This window comes from Pristiophorus japonicus, unplaced genomic scaffold, assembly GCF_044704955.1.
Source record: "Pristiophorus japonicus isolate sPriJap1 unplaced genomic scaffold, sPriJap1.hap1 HAP1_SCAFFOLD_118, whole genome shotgun sequence".
In the NCBI taxonomy this organism is placed as follows: domain Eukaryota; kingdom Metazoa; phylum Chordata; class Chondrichthyes; family Pristiophoridae; genus Pristiophorus; species Pristiophorus japonicus.
In genome coordinates this window covers 466,825-487,362 of record NW_027250842.1, presented here as the reverse complement: position 1 = coordinate 487,362, position 20,538 = coordinate 466,825, and the positions used below count along the sequence as shown (strand labels likewise).

Genomic DNA, 20,538 nt, shown 5'->3' with positions numbered 1-20,538 from the left:
GGGTGTGAGATCTGGCTAACTCAGCACAGGCCGGGAATGGAGCCTGGGCCTCGTCTGCTCTGTGTGTGGGTGGGGGCAGGGGGCTCAGTCCCACACCGGGTGTGAGATCTGGCTAACTTAGCACAGGCCGGGAATGGAGCCTGGGCCTCGCCTGCTCTGTGTGTGGGTGGGGGGGGGGGGCAGGGGGCTCAGTCCCACACCGGATGTGAGATCTGGCTAACTCAGCACAGGCCGGGAATGGAGCCTGGGCCTCGCCTGCTCTGTGTGTGGGTGGGGGGGGCAGGGGGCTCAGTCCCACACCGGATGTGAGATCTGGCTAACTCAGCACAGGCCGGGAATGGAGCCTGGGCCTCGCCTGCTCTGTGTGTGGGTGGGGGCAGGGGGCTCAGTCCCACACCGGATGTGAGATCTGGCTAACTCAGCACAGGCCGGGAATGGAGCCTGGGCCTCGCCTGCTCTGTGTGTGGGTGGGGGGGGGCAGGGGGCTCAGTCCCACACCGGGTGTGAGATCTGGCTAACTCAGCACAGGCCGGGAATGGAGCCTGGCCCTTGCCTGCTCTGTGCAGCACTTCCCAATTCCTCACCACTGGTTATCATTCGCCTCAACTGTTGGTGCCCTCCCCCTCCCCCTTCCCCTTCCCCCCCACCTGCTCTCTCTCCCTCCCCTCCCCTCCTCTGCTCCCCTTCCCGCTCTCTCCCTCCCTCCCCCTCTCTCCCGCTCTCTCTCTCTTCCCCCTCCCCTGTTCCCTCCCCTCCCCCTCCCGTTCTCCCTCTCTCTCCCTCCTCCCCACCCATTCCCATTCTCCCTCCCCATTCTGTCCTCCCCTCCCCCTCCCCCTCCCCTCCCCTCCCCTCCCTCCCGTCCCCTCCCCGTTCCCTCCCCTGCCCCTCCCCTCCCCTCTCCCCCCCACCCATTCCTAGAGTCGTGCCCCTCTCTTCCCCCCCCCACTCTCTCTTCCCCCCCCCCACCTCTCCCTCCCCCCCCCCCCCACTCTCCCTCCCCCTCCCTCCCCTCTCTCTCCCTCCCCGCTCACTCACTGTTTAATCTCCTCTGTGGTGGACGCCTTCTGGATTAGATCCATTCCACTGAAGGTCAAATCCTCCCTAAACACGGAGAGAGAGAGAGAGGGGGAAGAAAGGGGTGAAAAGATTAAGAGTTGATCGAATTGAGGAGTTTAAGATGATGAACGGAAATGATGGGATAGATGGAGAGAAACTCTTTGTTCCGGCAAGGGAATCCCAGAACAAGGGGACATCACCTCAAAGCGAGAGCCAGGCCGTTCAGGGGTGATATCCGAGGGTAATGGCTGATGGGTGCATCTTATCGCACAAAGGGTAGGGGAACTCTCGCAATCTCGCCCCCGAGAGAGATTGAGGAAACTGGGGGTGAGTTGAAAATTGAAAAACGGAGATTGATGGATTTTTGGTTGGCGAGTGTGTTGAGGGTTACTGAATTGAGGCTGGAAGATGGGGTCAGCCTAACCTCGGTCGCGGGAAAATTATTGGAAAAAGTTCTGAGCGCAGGGACAGTCAGCACGGATTTGTTAAGGGCCGGTCGGGTCTGAATAACTTGACTGAATTTTTCGAGCAGGTAACCAGGAGGCTCAATGAGGGCAGTGTGCACGATGCAGTGTACATGGAATTTAGCAAAGCGTTTGATAAGGTCCCACATGGCAGACTGGTCACGAAAGTCAAAACCCAAGGGATCCAGGGCAAAGTGGCAAGTTGGATGCAAAATTGGCTCGGAGGCAGGAAGCAAAGGGTGATGGGTGATTTGTGACTGGAAGGCTGTATCCCGTGGGGTTCCGCAGGGCTCAGTGCTGGGTCCCTTGCTTTTTGTGATATACATCAATCATCTAGACTTGAATGTTGGGGGTATGATTAAGAAGTTTGCAAATGATACTAAAATCATCTGTGTGGTTGATGGTGAACAGTTAATTCAGAGACCATCGTTCAGAACTTAAAGAAGGGTAACTTTGAAGGTATGAGGCGTGAATTGGCTAGGATAGATTGGCGAATGATACTGAAGGGGTTGACTGTGGATGGGCAATGGCAGACATTTAGAGACCGCATGGATGGACTACAACAATTGTACATCCCTGTCTGGCGTAAAAATAAAAAAGGGAAGGTGGCTCAACCGTGGCTATCAAGGAGAATCAGGGATAGTATTAAAGCCAAGGAAGTGGCATACAAATTGGCCAGAAATAGCAGCGAACCTGGGGACTGGGAGAAATTTAGAAATCAGCAGAGGAGGACAAAGGTTTGATTAGGGCAGGGAAAATGGAGTACGAGAAGAAGCTTTCAGGGAACATTAAGACGGACTGCAAAAGTTTCAATAGGTATGTAAAGAGAAAAAGGTTAGTAAAGACAAACGTAGGTCCCCTGCAGTCAGAATCAGGGGAAGTCATAACGGGGAACAAAGAAATGGCAGACCAATTGAACAAGTACTTTGGTTCGGTATTCACTAAGGAGGACACAAACAACCTTCCGGATATAAAAGGGGTCAGAGGGTCTAGTAAGGAGGAGGAACTGAGGGAAATCCTTATTAGTCGGGAAATTGTGTTGGGGAAATTGATGGGATTGAAGGCCAATAAATCCCCAGGGCCTGATGGACTGCATCCCAGAGTACTTAAGGAGGTGGCCTTGGAAATAGCGGATGCATTGACAGTCATTTTCCAACATTCCATTGACTCTGGATCAGTTCCTATAGAGTGGAGGGTAGCCAATGTAACCCCACTTTTTAAAAAAGGAGGGAGAGAGAAAACAGGGAATTATAGACCGGTCAGCCTGACATCGGTAGTGGGTAAAATGATGGAATCAATTATTAAGGATGTCATAGCAGCGCATTTGGAAAGAGGTGACATGATAGGGCCAAGTCAGCATGGATTTGTGAAAGGGAAATCATGCGTGACAAATCTTCTGGAATTTTTTGAGGCTGTTTCCAGTAGAGTGGACAAGGGAGAACCAGTTGATGTGGTGTATTTGGACTTTCAGAAGGCTTTCGACAAGGTCCCACACAAGAGATTAATGTGCAAAGTTAAAGCACATGGGATTGGGGGTAGTGTGCTGACGTGGATTGAGAACTGGTTGTCAGACAGGAAGCAAAGAGTAGGAGTAAATGGGTATTTTTCAGAATGGCAGGCAGTGTCTAGTGGGGTACTGCAAGGTTCTGTGCTGGGGCCCCAGCTGTTTACACTGTACATTAATGATTTAGACGAGGGGATTAAATGTAGTATCTCCAAATTTGCGGATGACACTAGGCTGGGTGGCAGTGTGAGCTGCGAGGAGGATGCTATGAGGCTGCAGAGTGACTTGGATAGGTTAGGTGAGTGGGCAAATGCATGGCAGATGAAGTATAATGTGGATAAATGTGAGGTTATCCACTTTGGTGGTAAAAACAGAGAAACAGACTATTATCTGAATGGTGATAGATTAGGAAAAGGGGAGGTGCAACGAGACCTGGGTGTCATGGTACATCAGTCATTGAAGGTTGGCAGGCAGTTAAGAAAGCAAATGGCATGTTGGCCTTCATAGCGAGGGGATTTGAGTACAGGGAGGTGTTGCTACAGTTGTACAGGGCCTTGGTGAGGCCATACCTGGAGTATTGTGTACAGTTTTGGTCTCCTAACTTGAGGAAGGACATTCTTGCTATTGAGGGAGTGCAGCGAAGGTTCACCAGGCTGATTCCCGGGATGGCGGGACTGACATATCAAGAAAGACTGGATCAACTGGGCTTGTATTCACTGGAGTTCAGAAGAATGAGAGGGGATCTCATAGAAACATTTAAAATTCTGACGGGTTTAGACAGGTTAGATGCAGGAAGAATGTTCCCGATGTTGGGGAAGTCCAGAACCAGGGGGTCACAGTCTAAGGATAAGGGGTAAGCCATCTAGGACCGAGATGAGGAGAAACTTCTTCACCCAGAGAGTGGTGAACCTGTGGAATTCTCTACCACAGGAAGTAGTTGAGGCCAATTCACTAAATATATTCAAAAAGGAGTTAGATGTCGTCCTTACTACTCGGGGGATCAAGGGGTATGGTGAGAAAGCAGGAATGGGGTACTGAAGTTGCATGTTCAGCCATGAACTCATTGAATGGTGGTGCAGGCTCGAAGGGCCGAATGGCCTGCTCCTGCACCTATTTTCTATGTTTCTATGTTTCTAAGAGGAAAGCTGTGGACTGCAGGAAGATATCGATGGACTGGTCAGGTGGACAGAACAGGGGCAAATGGAATTCAATCCGGAGAAGTGTGAGGTAATGCATTTGTGGAGGGCTAACAAGGCGATGGAATACACAATAAATGGTCGGACACTGAGAGGTGTAGAGGAACAGAGGGACCTTGGAGTGCAGGTCCATAGATCCCTGAAGGTAGCAGGCCAGGTAGATCAGGTGGTGAAGAAGGCACACGGAATACTTGCCTTTATTGGCCGGGGCATGGAATACAAGAACAGGGAGGTTATGCTTGAACTGTATAAAGCACTGGGTTAGGCCACAGCTGGAGTACTGCGTGCAGTTCTGGTCGCCACATTACAGGAAAGATGTGATTGCACTGGAGAGGGTGCAGAGGAGATTTACCAGGATGTTGCCGGGACTGGAGAATTTTAGCGATGAGGAAAGATTGGATAGGCTGGGGTTGTTTGCTTTGGAACAGAGGAGGCTGAGGGGAGACCTGATTGAGGTGTATAACATGATGAGGGGCCTGGATAGAGTGGATAGGACGGACCTGTTTCCCTTGGCAGAGGGGTCAACAACCAGGGGGCATCGAGTTAAAGTAATTGGGGGGAGGTTTAGAGGGGGTTTGAGGGGAAATGTCTTCACCCAGAGGGTGGTGGGGGTCTGGGGTGGAACTCACGGCCTGAAAGGGTGGTAGAGGCAGAAACCCTCACCACATTTAAACAGTACCTGGATGTGCACCTGAAGTGCTGTAACCTACAGGGCTACGGACCCAGAGCTGGAGAGTGGGATTGGGCTGGGTAGCTCTTGGTCGACCGGCACGAACATGATGGGCCGAATGGCCTCCGTCCGTGCTGTAAATGTCTCTGATTTTATGGAGTTAAGTTACCGATCAGCGAGGATCCGATTGAATGGTGGAACAAGGCTCGAGGGGCTGAATGTCCTCGTCCTGTTCCTGTGTTCGGCCAACAGCTGGAGAATGATGTCATTTCACAGCTTCTTGTATCTGATCCATGTCCCGGTTTCAAAATGTTCGGGTACTCCCTCTCGGCTGGCAGGTAAAAAGCTCGACAACGCACCTTGTTCGTTCATGGCTCAATGCGTAGCTCACTCGCCTCCGAGTCAGATAGGTCGTGGGTTCGAGCTGCCCACACTCAAGAGGCTTGAGCCCCATAATCCAGGCTGACACTTCCCGGTTGTCTCTACTGAGGGAGCGCCACACTGTCGGAGGGGCGGTACTGAGGGAGCGCCGCACTGTCGGAGGGGCGGTACTGAGGGAGCGCCGCACTGTCGGAGGGGCGGAACTGGGGGAGCGCCGCACTGTCGGAGGGGCAGTACTGAGGGAGTGCCGCACTGTGGGAGGGGCAGTACTGAGGGAGCGCCGCACTGTCGGAGGGGCAGTACTGAGGGAGCGCCGCACTGTGGGAGGGGCAGTACTGAGGGAGCGCCGCACTGTCGGAGGGGCGGTACTGAGGGAGCGCCGCACTGTGGGAGGGGCAGTACTGAGGGAGCGCCGCACTGTCGGAGGGGCAGTACTGAGGGAGTGCCTCACTGTCGGAGGGGCAGTACTGAGGGAGCGCCGCACTGTGGGAGGGGCAGTACTGAGGGAGCGCCGCACTGTGGGAGGGGCAGTACTGAGGGAGCGCCGCACTGTCGGAGGGGCAGTACTGAGGGAGTTCCGCACACTCAAAGGTTCTAATCATCCTTCTAGCGCACTCATTACCTCCGTGTGACCTTGGATTGATGGCGGGGCCATCACTGCAGGGGGGTCCTGTCTTCAGCCTCTGATCTTCTGTTCGGTCGGCGAGCAAATGCACAGCAGTAGAATGCGGGGCCCTTCCTGCTCTATTTGGGGCTGAGTCCCACACCGGGTGTGAGGTCAGGCTAACTCAGCACTAGGCCGGAGATGGAGCCTGGCCTCTTTCCTACTGTGCGAGAGTGTGTGCGTGCGTGCAAGAGAGAGTGCGCGCGTGCGAGAGAGAGAGCGCGCGTGTGCGAGAGATTGCGCGTGCATGCGAGAGCGAAGAGCGCGCGCGTGCGAGAGAGAGCGCGTGCGTGCGAGAGAGAGAGCGCGCGCGTTCGAGAGAGAGCGCGCGCATGCGAGAGAGAGAGAGCGCGCGCGTGTGCGAGAGAGAGCGCGCGCGCGTGCGAGAGAGAGAGCGCACGCGTGCGAGAGAGAGAGCGCACGCGTGCGAGAGAGAGAGCGCGCGTGCGCGAGAGAGAGCGCGCGTGTGCGAGAGATTGCGCGTGCGTGCGAGAGGGAAGAGCGCGCGTGCGAGAGAGCGCGTGCGTGCGAGAGAGAGCGCGTGCGTGCGAGAGAGAGAGCGCGCGTGTGCGAGAGAGAGCACGCGCGTGCGAGAGGGAGAGCGCGCGTGTGCGAGAGAGAGAGAGCGCGCGCGTGCGTGTTCAGTCCTACACCGCGCGAGATCAGGCTAACTCAGCACTAGGCCGGAGATGGAGCCTGGCCTCTTTCCTACTGTGCGAGAGTGTGTGCGCGCGTGCGCGCGTGCGAGCGAGTGAGAGAGCGCGCGTGCGAGAGAGAGAGCGCGCGCGTGCGAGAGAGAGCGCGCGTGCGAGAGAGTGAGCGCGCGTGCGAGAGAGAGAGCGCGCGCGTGCGAGAGAGAGAGCGCGCGTGTGCGAGAGATTGCGCGTGCGTGCGAGAGGGAAGAGCGCGCGTGTGCGAGAGAGAGAGCGCGCGTGTGCGAGAGATTGCGCGTGCGTGCGAGAGGGAAGAGCGCGCGTGTGCGAGAGAGAGAGCGCGCGTGCGATAGAGAGCGCGTGCGTGTGAGAGAGAGCGCGCGCGTTCGAGAGAGAGAGCGTGCGCGTGCGAGAGAGAGAGCGCGCGTGTGCGAGAGAGAGAGCGCGCGTGTGCGAGAGATTGCGCGTGCGTGCGAGGGAAGAGCGCGCGTGTGCGAGAGATTGCGCGTGCGTGCGAGAGGGAAGAGCGCGCGTGCGAGAGAGAGAGCGCGCGCGTGCGAGAGAGAGCGCGTGCGTGCGAGAGAGAGAGCGCGCGTGTGCGAGAGAGAGCGCGCGCGTGCAAGAGGGAGAGCGCGCGTGTGCGAGAGAGAGCGCGCGCGTGCGAGAGGGAGAGCGCGCGTGTGCGAGAGAGAGCGCGTGCGTGCGAGAGAGAGAGCGCGCGTGTGCGAGAGAGAGAGCGCGCGCGTGCGAGAGAGAGAGCGCGCGCGTGCGAGAGAGAGAGAGAGCGCGCGTGCGTGTTCAGTCCCACACCGCGCGAGATCAGGCTAACTCAGCACTAGGCCGGGAATGAAGCCTAGGCCTTTCCTGCTGTGTGTGTGTGCGTGTGTGTGGAGCTTAAGTCTCACCCCAAGCGAGATACGACAGGGGTTGGCGGGGTTGAGGGCGGGTTCCAATTTGAACACTTTAATCACGTGTGAGGCTCCTTGCAAAGTTTGCGAGCAAAGTTAAATTCCACTCTCCCTGCGGGGCATGTTCAATCAGACTGTACTCACCACAGACAGATCTTCACTTCCGGTAGTTTGGGCTGCAAGGTAAGATTTAAACAATGATAGATGGAGAATTGCCCGCGACAAAAATTACAAAGTATTTTACGGCACAGAGACAGGCCACTGGGTCCCAACGCTCCGCGCTGGGGTTTATGACCCACACGAGTCTTCTCCCACCCGTCTGCATCTCATCCCTTCACCATATCCTTCCATTTCTTTCTCCCTCATGTGCTTATCCAGCTTCCCTGCAAATCCATCTCTGCTGTTGGTCTCCACCACTCCCTGTGTCATGTATGTAACCTCCATGTAACACCACTGCAATACTGTCGATACTGAAGCAATGCACACCTTGGCCACAGGGGGTGAACTTGTGGGAGACACCCCTTACCTGGTCATCCAGGTATATAAAGGGAGGTCCCACGCAGGGTCAGCACTTCTTGGTCCTGTGAATAAAGGTTCAGGTCACGGAGTGACCCTGTCCATAGAATGTGCCTCGTGTGGATTTTGTGCCATTGAGACGAAGGACTTTACATTTTCACTGGCGGTGTTGTGAGCACCATCTCATGATCTTCCTCGGGTTCCTCCGTGTCCATGCTGAACCTTTTTTTTTTTACTTGGTCCAGATGCTTACGGCAAACCTGCCCATTGTTAAGTTTAACCACTATGACCCTATTTCCCTCTTTGTCTATTACAGTACCCTCAAGCCATTTGGGCCCCACGGCCTGATTGAGGACAAATACGAGGTCATTTATTTCTATACATCTTCCCCCTTGAGTATCAGTCATGGTACTCATTTTGGGACTGGCGCTTGTCCTCAACTATGTCGCTCAGGACTGGGTGAATGAGGGACAGCCGAGTTTTGAGCGTTCGTTTCACGAGTAGCTCCGCGGGAGGGACCCCCGAGAGCGAGTGCGGTCGGGACCTATAGGCCAGCAGGAGGTGCGATAGGCGGCATTGAAGGGAGGGTCCTTGAATCCTGAGCATGCCCTGTTTAATGATTTGGACCGCACGTTCCGCCTGGCCATTGGAGGCCGGCTTGAACGGTGCTGTCCTGACATGGTTGATGCCATTGCCCGACACGAACTCCCGGAATTCGTAGCTGGTGAAACACGGGCCATTATCGCTAACCAGGATGTCCGGCAAGCCGTGGGTCGCAAAGACCGCGCGCAGACTCTCCACAGTGGTGGATGTCGTGCACAAATTCAAAATGACGCACTCGATCCATTTGGAGTACGCATCTACCGCAATGAGAAACATTTTTCCCATCAACGGGCCCGCGTAGTCGACGTGAATACGTGACCATGGCCTGGTGGGCCAGGGCCACGGGCTGAGCGGGGCCTCCCTGGGGGCATTGCCCAGCTGGGCACACATTGTGCACCTGCGAACCCAGTGTTCCAGGTCTGAGTCAATCCCCGGCCATGTGACCGGGCAATGGCCTTCATCAGCACAATGCCTGGGTGCTCGCTGTGGAGTTCCCTGATGAATGCCTCTCTACCCCTCTGGGGCATGACTACCCGGCTGCCCCATAGTAGACAGTCGGCTTGGATGGAGAGCTCATCCATCCGCCTGTGGAACGGTCTGACCTCCTCGGGGCATGCTCCGTGTGCGGGCGCCCAATCCCCAGTCAGGACACATTTCTTAATCAGGGATAGGAGGGGATCTCTGTTGGTCCAGATTTTGATCTGGCGGGCTGTGATGGGGGAGCCTGCGCTGTCAAAGGCATCGACAGCCATGACCATCTCAGCGCTTTGTGCCGCTGCCCCCTCAGTGGTGGCCAGTGGGAGCCTGCTGAGCGCGTCAGCGCAGTTTTCAGTGCCAGGCCGGTAGTCATAGAGTAGTCATAAGCAGCCAGCGTGAGAGCCCATCAACAGGAATGTTAACGGCTTGTGGTCCGTCTCTAATTCGAACCTCCTGCCAAAAAGGTACTGATGCATTTTTTTTTTACACCATAGACACACGCGAGTGTCTCCTTCTCAACCATCCCATATCCCCGTTCTGCTCGAGAGAGAGAGAGAGAGAGAGCGACCTGGAGGCATAAGCCACAGGTTGGAGTTGGCCCTCAGCATTACCCTGCTGCAACACGCACCCAACCCCATAGGACGATGCACCACATGTCAGAACCAATTTCTTACAGGGGTCGTACAGGGTCAATAACTTATTTGAACAAAGTAGGTTCCGCGCCCGATTGAGAGCCTGTTCCTGACAGTCCCCCCCAAGACCAATCGCAACCCTTACGCAGGAGCACGTGAAGCGGCTCCAACAACGTGCTCAAGTTCGGCAGAAAGTTCCCGAAATAGTTCAAGAGTCCCAGAAATGAACGCAACTCCGATGTGTTGCCGGGCCTGGGCGCTCGTCGAATCGCCTCTGTTTTGGATTCGGTGGGCCGAATCCCATCTGCAGCAACCCTCCTGCCCAGAAACTCAACCTCCGGAGCTAAGAACACACATTTAGACTTCTTGAGTCGCAGGCCTACCCGGTCCAGTCGGCGTAGCTCCTCCTCCAGGTTGTGGAGATGTTCCTCGGTGTCACGACCCGGGATGAGGATGTCGTCCTGAAATACGATTGTTCCAGGAATGGATTTGAGCAGGCTTTCCATGTTCCTTTGGCATTCGATCAGCGACTGCAATTTTTCAAACGGGCACCTGTTGTAAACGAACAGTCCCTTGTGCGTGGTGATGGTGGTCCGTAGCTTAGATTCGTCGCCCAGTTCCTGGGTCATGTAGGCCGAAGTGAGGTCCAACTTGGTGAACAGCTTGCCGCCTGCCAGGGTGGCGAAGAGGTCCTCTGCTCTCGGGGGCGGGTATTGGTCTTGTAGGGACAGCCGATTGATGGTGGCCTTGTAGTCGCCACAGATCCTGACCGAGCCATCCGCTTTTAGGACGGGAACGATGGGGCTCGCCCAGTCGCTGAATTCAACGGGCGAGATGATGCCCTCTCTCAGAAGCCGGTCCAATTCTCTCTCAATTTTCTCCCGCATCACATACGGCACCGCTCTGGCTTTGTGGTGCACTGGTCTGGCGTCCGGGGTGATACGTATCACTACTTTGGTATCTTTGAACGTCCCGACGCCAGGTTGGAATAGCGACTCAAATTGCTGTAGGACCTGTGAGCATGAACTTCGCTCCACAGATGACATGGCATGCACATCCCCCCATTTCCAGTTCATCTCAGCTAACCAGCTCCTCCCCAACAGTGCGGGAGCATTGCCCGGGACAATCCAGAGCGGCAGCCGGTTCACCGATCCATTGTGTGTGACCGCCAACATTGCACTGCCTAGCACTGGAATGATTTCTTTGGTATACGTCCGTAGCTGTGTCTCAATGCATTCTAGTTTGGGTCTACTGGCTTTGTGTGGCCATAGCTTTTCGAATTGTTGAACGCTCATGAGTGACTGGCTGGCCCCCGTGTCCAGCTCCATGCGTACAGGGATGCCGTTGTATAAAACCTTCATCATCATTGTTGGCGTTTTGGTATATGAGCTGTGAATGTTTGCCACATGAACCCGCTGAACTTGATTTGCCCCAAGAGTCATCCTGCCTCACAGACCCCTCTCCTGGTCCATGCGTCTTGTAAATTAGCCTGGTTACAAGGCCTCCTGCACATTCGAGCTAAATGGCCACTGAGGTTACAATTTCTGCAGACAAACTGTTGAAACCTGCAAGTCCTGGCAGAGTGTTTGCCCCCACACCTCCAGCATGAGCTGAGATTCCCATTGTTGTGAACAATGGAGCTATGACCCGGCATTCCTCGCTGACTGTCCCTTTGACTGCCCTTGAGCACCCCGTTAGTGGGTGTCAATGGCCCCATCCCGGACCGCATTGTCCACTGGGGGGGCGTAAATGGCCGTTCAGCCTGCCATTGTCTCTGTTGGAAACCTGCTCTGGGGTCTATTGCTGCCTGGGGTGTGTTGAACTGCCCTTGCCTGCCTGCGGGGCTCTGAGCCACGTTTATGATATTGACTCCCTGATCCCCCGCCGCGTTGGAGGCAGGATTGCGCGTGTAGATTATTCTGGTTTCCTCCTCCCCTGCCATGAAGGTCTGAGCCATCAACACCGCTGCTTCCAAAGTCAAGTCCTTGGTCTCAATTAACTTTCGGAAAATCCCCGCATGACCGATGCCCTCAATAAAGAAATCCCTTAACATCTCCCCCCTGCAGGCGTCTGTGAACTTACTGAGGCTGACCAAACGCCGGAGGTCCGCAACGAAGTCCGGTGTGCTCTGTCCTTCCCGACGTCGGTGGGAATAGAATCTTTGTCGGGCCGTGTGTACGCTGCTCGCCGGTTTGAGGTGCTCACCGATTAGTTTGCTGAGCTCTTCAAAGGTTTTGTCCGCCAGCTTTTCGGGTGCTAGTAGGTCCTTCATGAGCGCGTAAGTCTTAGGTCCGCAGCTGGTCAGCAGATGGGCCCTTCGCTTGTCGGCCGCTGCATCGCCCAGCCATTCTTTCGTCACAAAGCTTTGCTGGAGCCTCTCAACTAAATCGTCCCAGTCCTCACCAACACCGTACCGTTCCTCTGTGCTTCGGGTGGCCATTCTCGTGGGTCGTTGATTCCCGTTTCTCGTCGCCAATGTGAAGTCCTTAGTCTCAATGGCACAAAGCCCACACGAGGCACATTCTATGCACAAGGTCACTCTACGACCTGAACCTTTATTCACAGGACCAGGAAGTGATGACCTCCCTTTTTAGATACCTGGATGACCAGGTAAGGAGTGTCTCCCACAAGTTCACCCCCCTGTGGTCAAGGTGTGCATTGCTTAAGTATCTGCAGTATTGCAGTGGTGTTACATGGAGGTTACATACACGACAGCGAGTTCCACATTCTCACCGCTCTCTGGGTAAAGAAGTTTCTCCTGAATTCACGACTGGATTTAGTTGTGACAGTTGTGGCTCAGTGGGCAGCATGGTCTCACCTCAGAGTCAGAAGGTTGTGGGTTCAAGTCCCACTCCGGGGACCTGAGCACAAAAATCTAGGCTGACACTCCCAGTGCCGTGCTGAGGGAGCGCCGCACTGTCGAAGGTGCCGTCTTTTGGATGAGACGTTAAACCCGTCTGCTCCCTCCGGTGGATGTAAAAGATCCCATGACACTATTTTGAGGAAGAGCAGGGGAGTTACGCCCGGTATCCTGGCCAATATTTATCCCTCAGTCAACATTACCAAAAAAAAACAGATTATCTGGCCATTATCACATTGCTATTTGTGGGAGCTTACTGTGCGCAAGTTGGCTGCCGCGTTTCCCACATTACAACAGTGACTACACTCCAGGGCTGTGGTGATACCCGCCCTCCTGTATGGCTCAGAGACGTGGACCACGTACAGAAGACACCTCAAGTCGCTGGAGAAATACCACCAACGATGTCTCCGCAAGATCCTGCAAATCCCCCGGGAGGACAGACGCACCAACGTTAGCGTCCTCGACCAGGCCCAACATCCCCAGCATCGAAGCACTGACCACACTCGACCAGCTCCGCTGGGCAGGGCCACATTGTCCGCATGTCCCCCCCAGACACGAGACTCCCCAAAGCGAGCGCTCTACTCGGAACTCCTTCACGGGCAAACGGGCCAAAGGTGGGCAGAGGAAACGTTACAAGGGACCACCCTCAAACCCCTCCCTGATATAAAGTGCAACATCCCCACCGACACCTGGGAGTCCCTGGGCCCAAAGACCAGCCCGCCCCCAAGTGGAGGGAGTGCATCCAGGAGGGGGCGCTGAGCACCTCGAGTCTTGTCGCCGAGAGCGCGCAGAAACCAAGCGCAGGCAGCGGAAGGAGCGTGCGGCAAACCAGTCCCACCCTCCCCTTCCCTCAACGTCTGTCTGTCCCACCTGCGACAGGGACTGTGGTTCCCCGTATTGGGACTGTTCAGCCACCTAAGGACTCATGTTAAGAGTGGAAGCAAGTCTTCCTCGATTCCGAGGGACTGCCCATGATGGTGACACTCCAAAAGTACTTCATTGGCTGTAAAGCGGTGGTTGTGAAAGATGCGATAGAAATGCAATCCTTTCTTTCTATCTTATATTTATGGTCTCTAATTCTGGTCCCCACCTAACATGGAAATATCTTCTCAAACTCGACCCTATCGAGCCTTTTCATAATCTTAAAAACCTCGATCAGGGTATTCCTCTGTCTTCTCTTCTCCAAAGGCAAAGAGACCCAGTCAGTTCAATCTTTCCCGATCGTTATAACCTCTCAGTTCTGGTATCATTCCCGCTTTATAGCAGTGAGCAGGGATATGAGCCTGCGTTGTGAGTGTGAGCCAAGCCGATGGAATCGTGAGGCAGAAGGGGAGAGGAGGTGGAGGGGTGAGGGAGGGACCCGGAGGCAACGTAAGAAACAGGAGCAGGAGTCGGCCATTCGGCCCCTCGAGCCTGCTCCGCCATTCAAAAGGATCATGTCTGATCCGATCATGGACTCAGCTCCACTTCCCCGCCCGCTCCCCATAACCCTTCACTCCCTTATCGCCCAAAAATCTGTCTATCTCCACCTTAAATATATTCAATGACCCAGCCTCCACAGCTCTCTGAGGCAGAGAATTCCACAGATTTACAACCCTCTGAGAGAAGAAATTCCTCCTCATCCCAGTTTTAAATGGCCGGCCCCTTATTCTGAGACCATGCCCCCTAGTTCTAGTCTCCCCCATCAGTGGAAACATCCTCTCTGCATCCACCTTGTCGAGCCCCCCTCATAATCTTATACGTTTCAATAAGATCAACTCTCATTCTTCTGAATTCCAATGAGTAGAGGCCCAACCTCTACCCTACAGTAAAAAGGAGTATTATTTGAATGGGGAGAAATGACAACATGCTGCGGTGCAGAGGGACCTGGAGGTCCTTGTGCATGAATCCCAAACAGTTAGTTTGCAGGTGCAGCAGGGAATCAGGAAGGCGAATGGACTGTTGGCCTTCATTGCGAGAGGGATGGAATACAAAAGCAGGGAGGTCCTGCTGCAACTGTATAGGGTATTGGTGAGGCCGCACCTGGAGTACTGCGTGCAGTTTTGGTCACCTTACTTAAGGAAGGATATACTGACTTTGGAGGGGGTACAGAGACGATTCACTAGGCTGATTCCGGAGATGAGGGGGTTACCTTATGATGATAGATTGAGTAGACTGGGTCTTTACTCGTTGGAGTTCAGAAGGATGAGGGGGTGATCTTATGGAAACATTTAAAATAATGAAAGGGATAGACAAGATCGAGGCAGAGAGGTTGTTTCCACTGGTCGGGGAGACTAGAACTAGGGGGCACAGCCTCAAAATACGGGGGAGCCAATTTAAAACCGAATTGAGAAGGAATTTCTTCTCCCAGAGGGTTGTGAATCTGTGGAATTCTCTGCCCAAGGAAGCAGTTGAGGCTAGCTCATTGAACGTATTCAAATCACAGATAGATAGATTTTTAACCAATAAGGGAATTAAGGGTTACGGGGAGCGGGCGGGTAAGTGGAGCTGAGTCCACGGCCAGATCAGCCATGATCTTGTTGAATGGCGGAGCAGGCTCGAGGGGCTAGATGGCCTACTCCTGTTCCTAATTCTTATGTTCTTCTGCAACCCGTTCTTCGTAAGACAACCCCCTCATCTCAGGAATCAACCCCGTGAACCTTCTCTGAACAGCCTCCAGAGCAAGTATATCCCTCCTTAAATACGGAGACCAAAACTGCACGCAGTACTCCAGGTGTGGCCTCACCAGTACCCTGTGCAGTTGTAGCAGGAGGAGAGGAAGTGGAGGAGAGAGGGAAGGTGTGAGGGCAGAGGTGGCAGAGGCCGAGAAGGAGGGATGGAAAGGGAGCAGGGAGCGGGAAACGTGGAAGGCTGGGGAAATGGGGAATGGGAGATAGGGGGCAGTAGTAATCAGAGGTTATGAGGAGCGAGCAGGAAAGTGCGATAAGTCTGGTGGGATACTGACGCATATGGGAAGTGAGCAGGAGGGTGGGATTAGAATGTTTTTTTTTTATTCGTTCCTGGGATGTGGGCGTCGCTGGCAAGGCCGGCATTTATTGCCCATCCCTAATTGCCCCTTGAGAAGGTGGTGGTGAGCCCCCTTCTTGAACCGCTGCAGTCCGTGTGGTGAAGGTGCTCCCACAGTGCTGTTAGGGAGGGAGTTCCAGGATTGTGACCCAGCGACGATGAAGGAACGGCCGATATATTTCCAAGTCAGGATGGTGTGTGACTTGGAGGGGAACTTGGAGCTGGTGGTCTTAAGAACATCAGAAATAGGAGCAGGAGTAGGCCATACGGCCCCTCGAGCCTGCTCCACCATTTAATACGATCATGGCTGATCTGATCATGGACTCAGCTCCACTTCCCCGCCTGCTCCCCATAACCCTTCACTCCCTTATCTCTCAAAAATCTGTCCTTAAATATATTCAATGTCCCAGCCTCCACAGCTCTCTGGGGCAGAGAATTCCACAGATTTACAACCCTCTGAGAGAAGAAATTTCTCATCCCAATTTTAAATGGGCGGCCCCTTATTCTAAGACCATGCCCCCTAGTTCTAGTCTCCCCCATCAGTGGGAACATCCTCTCTGCATCCACCTTGTCAAGCCCCCTCATAATCTTATACTTTTTGATAAGATCACCTCTCATTCTTCTGAATTCCAATGAGTAGAGGCCCAACCTCCTCAACCTTTCCTCATAAGTCAACCCCCTCATCCCCGGGATCAATCGAGTGAACCTTCTCTGAACTGCCTCCAAAGCAAGTATATCCTTTCGTAAATACGGAGACCAAAACTGCACGCAGCACTCCAGGTGTGGCCTCACCAATACCCTGTATAACTGGAGCAAGACTTCCCTGCTTTTATACTCCATCCCCCTTTGCAATAAAGGCCAAGATACCATTGGCCTTCCTGATCACTTGCTGTACCTGCATACTATCCTTTTGTGTTTCATGCACAAGTAACCCCCAGGTCCCGCTGTACTGCGGCACTTTGTAATCTTTCTCCATTTAAATAATAACTTGCTCTTTGATTTTTTTTCTGCCAAAGAGCATGACCTCACACTTTCCCACATTATACTCCATCTGACAAATTTTTGCCCACTCACTGAGCCTGTCTATGGCCTTTGAGCAGATTTTTTGTGTCCTCCTTGCACATTGCTTTTCCTCCCATCTTTGTATCGTCAGCAAACTGGGCTACGTTACACTCAGTCCCTTCCTCCAAGTCGTTAATGTAGATTGTAAATAGTTGGGGTCCCAGCACTGATCCCTGCGGCACCCCACTAGTTACTGGTTGCCAACCCGAGAATGAACCATTTACCCCGACTCTCTGTTCTCTGTTAGTTCACCAATCCTCTATCCATGCTAATATATTACCCCCAACCCCCGTGAACTTTTATCTTGGACAGTAGCCTTTCATGTGGCACTTTGTCAAATGTCTTCTGGAAATCTAAATACACCACATCCACTGGTTCCCCTTTATCCACTGTTTGCCAATCCGAGAATGACCAATTTATCCCGACTCTCTGTTCTCTGTTAGTTAGCCCAATCCTCTATCCATGCTGATATATTACCCCCAACCCCCGGGAACTTTTATCTTGTGCAGTAGCCTTTCATGTGGCACTTTGTCAAATGTCTTCTGGAAATCCAAATACACCACATCCACTGGTTCCCCTTTATCCACTGTTTGCCAATCCGAGAATGACCAATTTATCCCGACTCTCTGTTCTCTGTTAGTTAGCCCAATCCTCTATCCATGCTGATATATTACCCCCAACCCCCGGGAACTTTTATCTTGTGCAGTAGCCTTTCATGTGGCACTTTGTCAAATGTCTTCTGGAAATCCAAATACACCACATCCACTGGTTCCCCTTTATCCACCCTGTTTGCCAACCCGAGAATGACCCATTTATCCCGACTCTCTGTTCTCTGTTAGTTAGCCCAATCCTCTATCCATGCTGATATATTACCCCCAACCCCCGGGAACTTTTATCTTGTGCAGTAGCCTTTCATGTGGCACTTTGTCAAATGTCTTCTGGAAATCCAAATACACCACATCCACTGGTTCCCCTTTATCCACTGTTTGCCAATCCGAGAATGACCAATTTATCCCGACTCTCTGTTCTCTGTTAGTTAGCCCAATCCTCTATCCATGCTGATATATTACCCCCAACCCCCGGGAACTTTTATCTTGTGCAGTAGCCTTTCATGTGGCACTTTGTCAAATGTCTTCTGGAAATCCAAATACACCACATCCACTGGTTCCCCTTTATCCACCCTGTTTGCCAACCCGAGAATGACCCATTTAATCCCGACTCTCTGTTTGTCCGCCAATCCTCGATCCAGGCGAATATAAATTGTAAATAGTTGGGGCCCCAGCACTGATCCCCGCGAGTTAATAGAGCCTTGTTTTATTGTTTTACCTTCTCCAGTCTCTTGCTGGCCATATTAAAAAGTGTTTACATCAATTTAAAGAAAGAAATTTTTAAAAAAAAATCTGCTTCAGTAACTGCTCAACAAAAATAAAGAGTGCTGTCCTCTGTTGTCAGGGCAACCGCGGCACTTCCGGTGGGAGGAGCGGTGTGTGTGTGTGTGTGTGTGTGATCGACAACTTCCGGTAGGCGGGGGCTACTCACTACAACTTCCGGCGGCCACCGGATGTCGCTTTTAAATCATTCATTGAAGGAAAGATGGATGTTTTTTTTTTGGGTTTAAAAAAAAGATAAATGGCGCCAAGCCGGGAGCAAATGCAAAAAATAAAAATAATAATAAAATCAATAAATAATTAAAAAGGGGTTGAAAAAGGAAAAGGTTGAAAGGTCACGGTTGCTCCAGGCAACGGCGGCACTTCCGGTTCCGCCCCCCCCCCCCCCGCGTGCGCGGCGGGTGCGCTCATTTCCGGTCCGCCTGCACCGAACATCCGGGGCATCTCCCAACGGATTAAAACAACATTTAAAAAAATAAATATTATTTCTAATGGTCGGCGGCGATAAATAAAGAGCTCGGTCAAAAAAAAAACCCACATGCGGCGCTGCTAGAGGAATTAGAAAGACAAGGCTGGGGGGAGGGGGGGGGGCCGCGGTTGCCGGGGGCAACGGACGCACTTCCGGTGGGAGGAGCGAGGGTGAAAGGTCAAGATCCGGGGTACTTTCAATAACATTTTTTTAAAAATTAAATCTTTTTATTTCCCGCTCCCTTTTTTTTTTTGGCCTGAATAGATTTCAAAAAATCTTTGGGAGGAATTATTTGTGGAGAAGAAAAAAAGGGGGCAAGAGAAAGAAAGAGATGGGAGAGGGGGGGAAGGGTCAGGGGTCAGAGGGCGGGGCAGTCAGAGACAGACAAGGGGGAGGGGTCAACATCCGGGCACTCGGCGCTGGGCCTGCCGCCGGCTCCGGGCCATGGCAGCGGGAGGGAGCGGCGGCTGAGGCCGGGGGTTGGCGGGGGGGGAGGGCACGGAGGGCACAGGCAGCGGGTGAGGACCGGTGTGTGGGGCAACATCCCGGCCCCGTGGGGGAGGAGGAGGAGGAGGGGGTTCAGAGGGCCAGGGGGCCATAGACAGAGTAAAGGGGGCCATAGACAGGGTCAGGGGGCAATAGACAGTGTCAGGGGGCAATAGACAGGGTCAGGGGGCAATAGACAGGGTCAGGGGGCAATAGACAGGGTCAGGGGGCAATAGGTCGGGTCAGGGGGCAATAGACAGGGTAAAGGGGGCAATATATAGGGTCAGGGGGCAATAGGTAGGGTCAGGGAGCAATAGGTAGGGTCAGGGAGCAATAGACAGGGTAAAGGGGGCAATATATAGAGAAAAGGGGCAATAGGTAGGGTCAGGGGGCAATAGGTAGGGTCAGGGAGCAATAGACAGGGTAAAGGGGGCAATATATAGGGTCAGGGAGCAATAGACAGGGTAAAGGGGGCAATATATAGGGTAAGGGATGAATATATAGGGTAATGTGGGCAATATATAGGGTAAGGGGTGAATATCTAGGGTAAGGGGTGAATATATAGGGTAAGGGGTGAATATATAGGGTAAGGGGTGAATATATAGGGTAAGGGGTGAATATATAGGGTAAGGGGTGAATATATAGGGTCAGGGGGCAACAGACAGGGTAAAGGGGGCAATATATAGGGTCAGGGGGCAATATATAGGGTCAGGGAGCAATAGACAGGGTAAAGGGGGCAATATACAGGGTCAGGGGGCAATATACAGGGTCAGGGGGCAATATATAGGGTAAGGGGTGAATATATAGGGTAATGTGGGCAATATATAGGGTAAGGGGTGAATATATAGGGTAAGGGGTGAATATATAAGGTAAGGGGTCAATATATAGGGCCAGGGGTCAATATATAGGACAAGGGGTGAATATACAGGGTCAGGGGGGAATATATAGGGTAACGGGGAGAATATATAGGGTCAGGGGGGAATATATAGGGTAACGGGGAGAATATATAGGGTCAGGGGGGAATATATAGGGTAATGGGTAAATATATATTGTCAGGGTAATATATAGGGTCAGGGGTTGGTATATTGGGCAGGGGCATTAATATATATAGCAGTGGGCGATTGAGAGCAAGTGGAACAATGCCTAGGGCAAGGGAGCCAGTGCGGAGGGCAAGGGAGCCAGTGCGGAGGGCAAGGGAGCCAGTGCGGAGGGCAAGGGAGCCAGTGCGGAGGGCAACGGGGCCAGTGCAGCAAGCACGGGAGTCAGTGCACCAAGCAAGGGAGTCAGTGCACCAAGCAAGGGAGTCAGCAGTGCATACAAGGGAGTTAATTTATAGAATTTTGGGGTTAGCAGTTAGCGCGTTGAGGTTAATGTATAGAGCACATGGATCAGTATATCGCACATTCAAGTCACTATTCACAGCAAGTGGGTACACATTTAGAGCAGTGCGGTATGTATTTAGAGCAAGGAGGTTAATACATAGATGGGTTTGATTTCTTTGGAGCAGTGGGTGATTGAGAGCTGGGGAGTTGATATATGG

The 20,538-nt window shown here is 53.1% G+C and overlaps 1 protein-coding gene and 1 pseudogene across 1 annotated transcript in view; one reads left to right on the top strand and one right to left on the bottom strand.

The window, feature by feature from the left end:
* Window positions 1-18,145, bottom strand: part of LOC139242053 (cilia- and flagella-associated protein 119-like) — a 50,898-nt gene extending 32,753 nt beyond the window's left edge. The window contains exons 1-3 of the mRNA XM_070870196.1: window positions 17,982-18,145; window positions 7,644-7,675; window positions 1,039-1,104 (exon numbers count right to left, since the gene is read on the bottom strand). Of these exons, the coding sequence (XP_070726297.1) occupies window positions 1,039-1,104; window positions 7,644-7,675; window positions 17,982-18,005 (122 nt within the window). The 5' untranslated portion in view covers window positions 18,006-18,145. The remainder of the gene's footprint in view (window positions 1-1,038; window positions 1,105-7,643; window positions 7,676-17,981) is intronic.
* A 1,875-nt stretch (window positions 18,146-20,020) lies between these two features.
* Window positions 20,021-20,538, top strand: part of LOC139242036 (E3 ubiquitin-protein ligase BRE1B-like) — an 80,109-nt pseudogene continuing 79,591 nt past the window's right edge.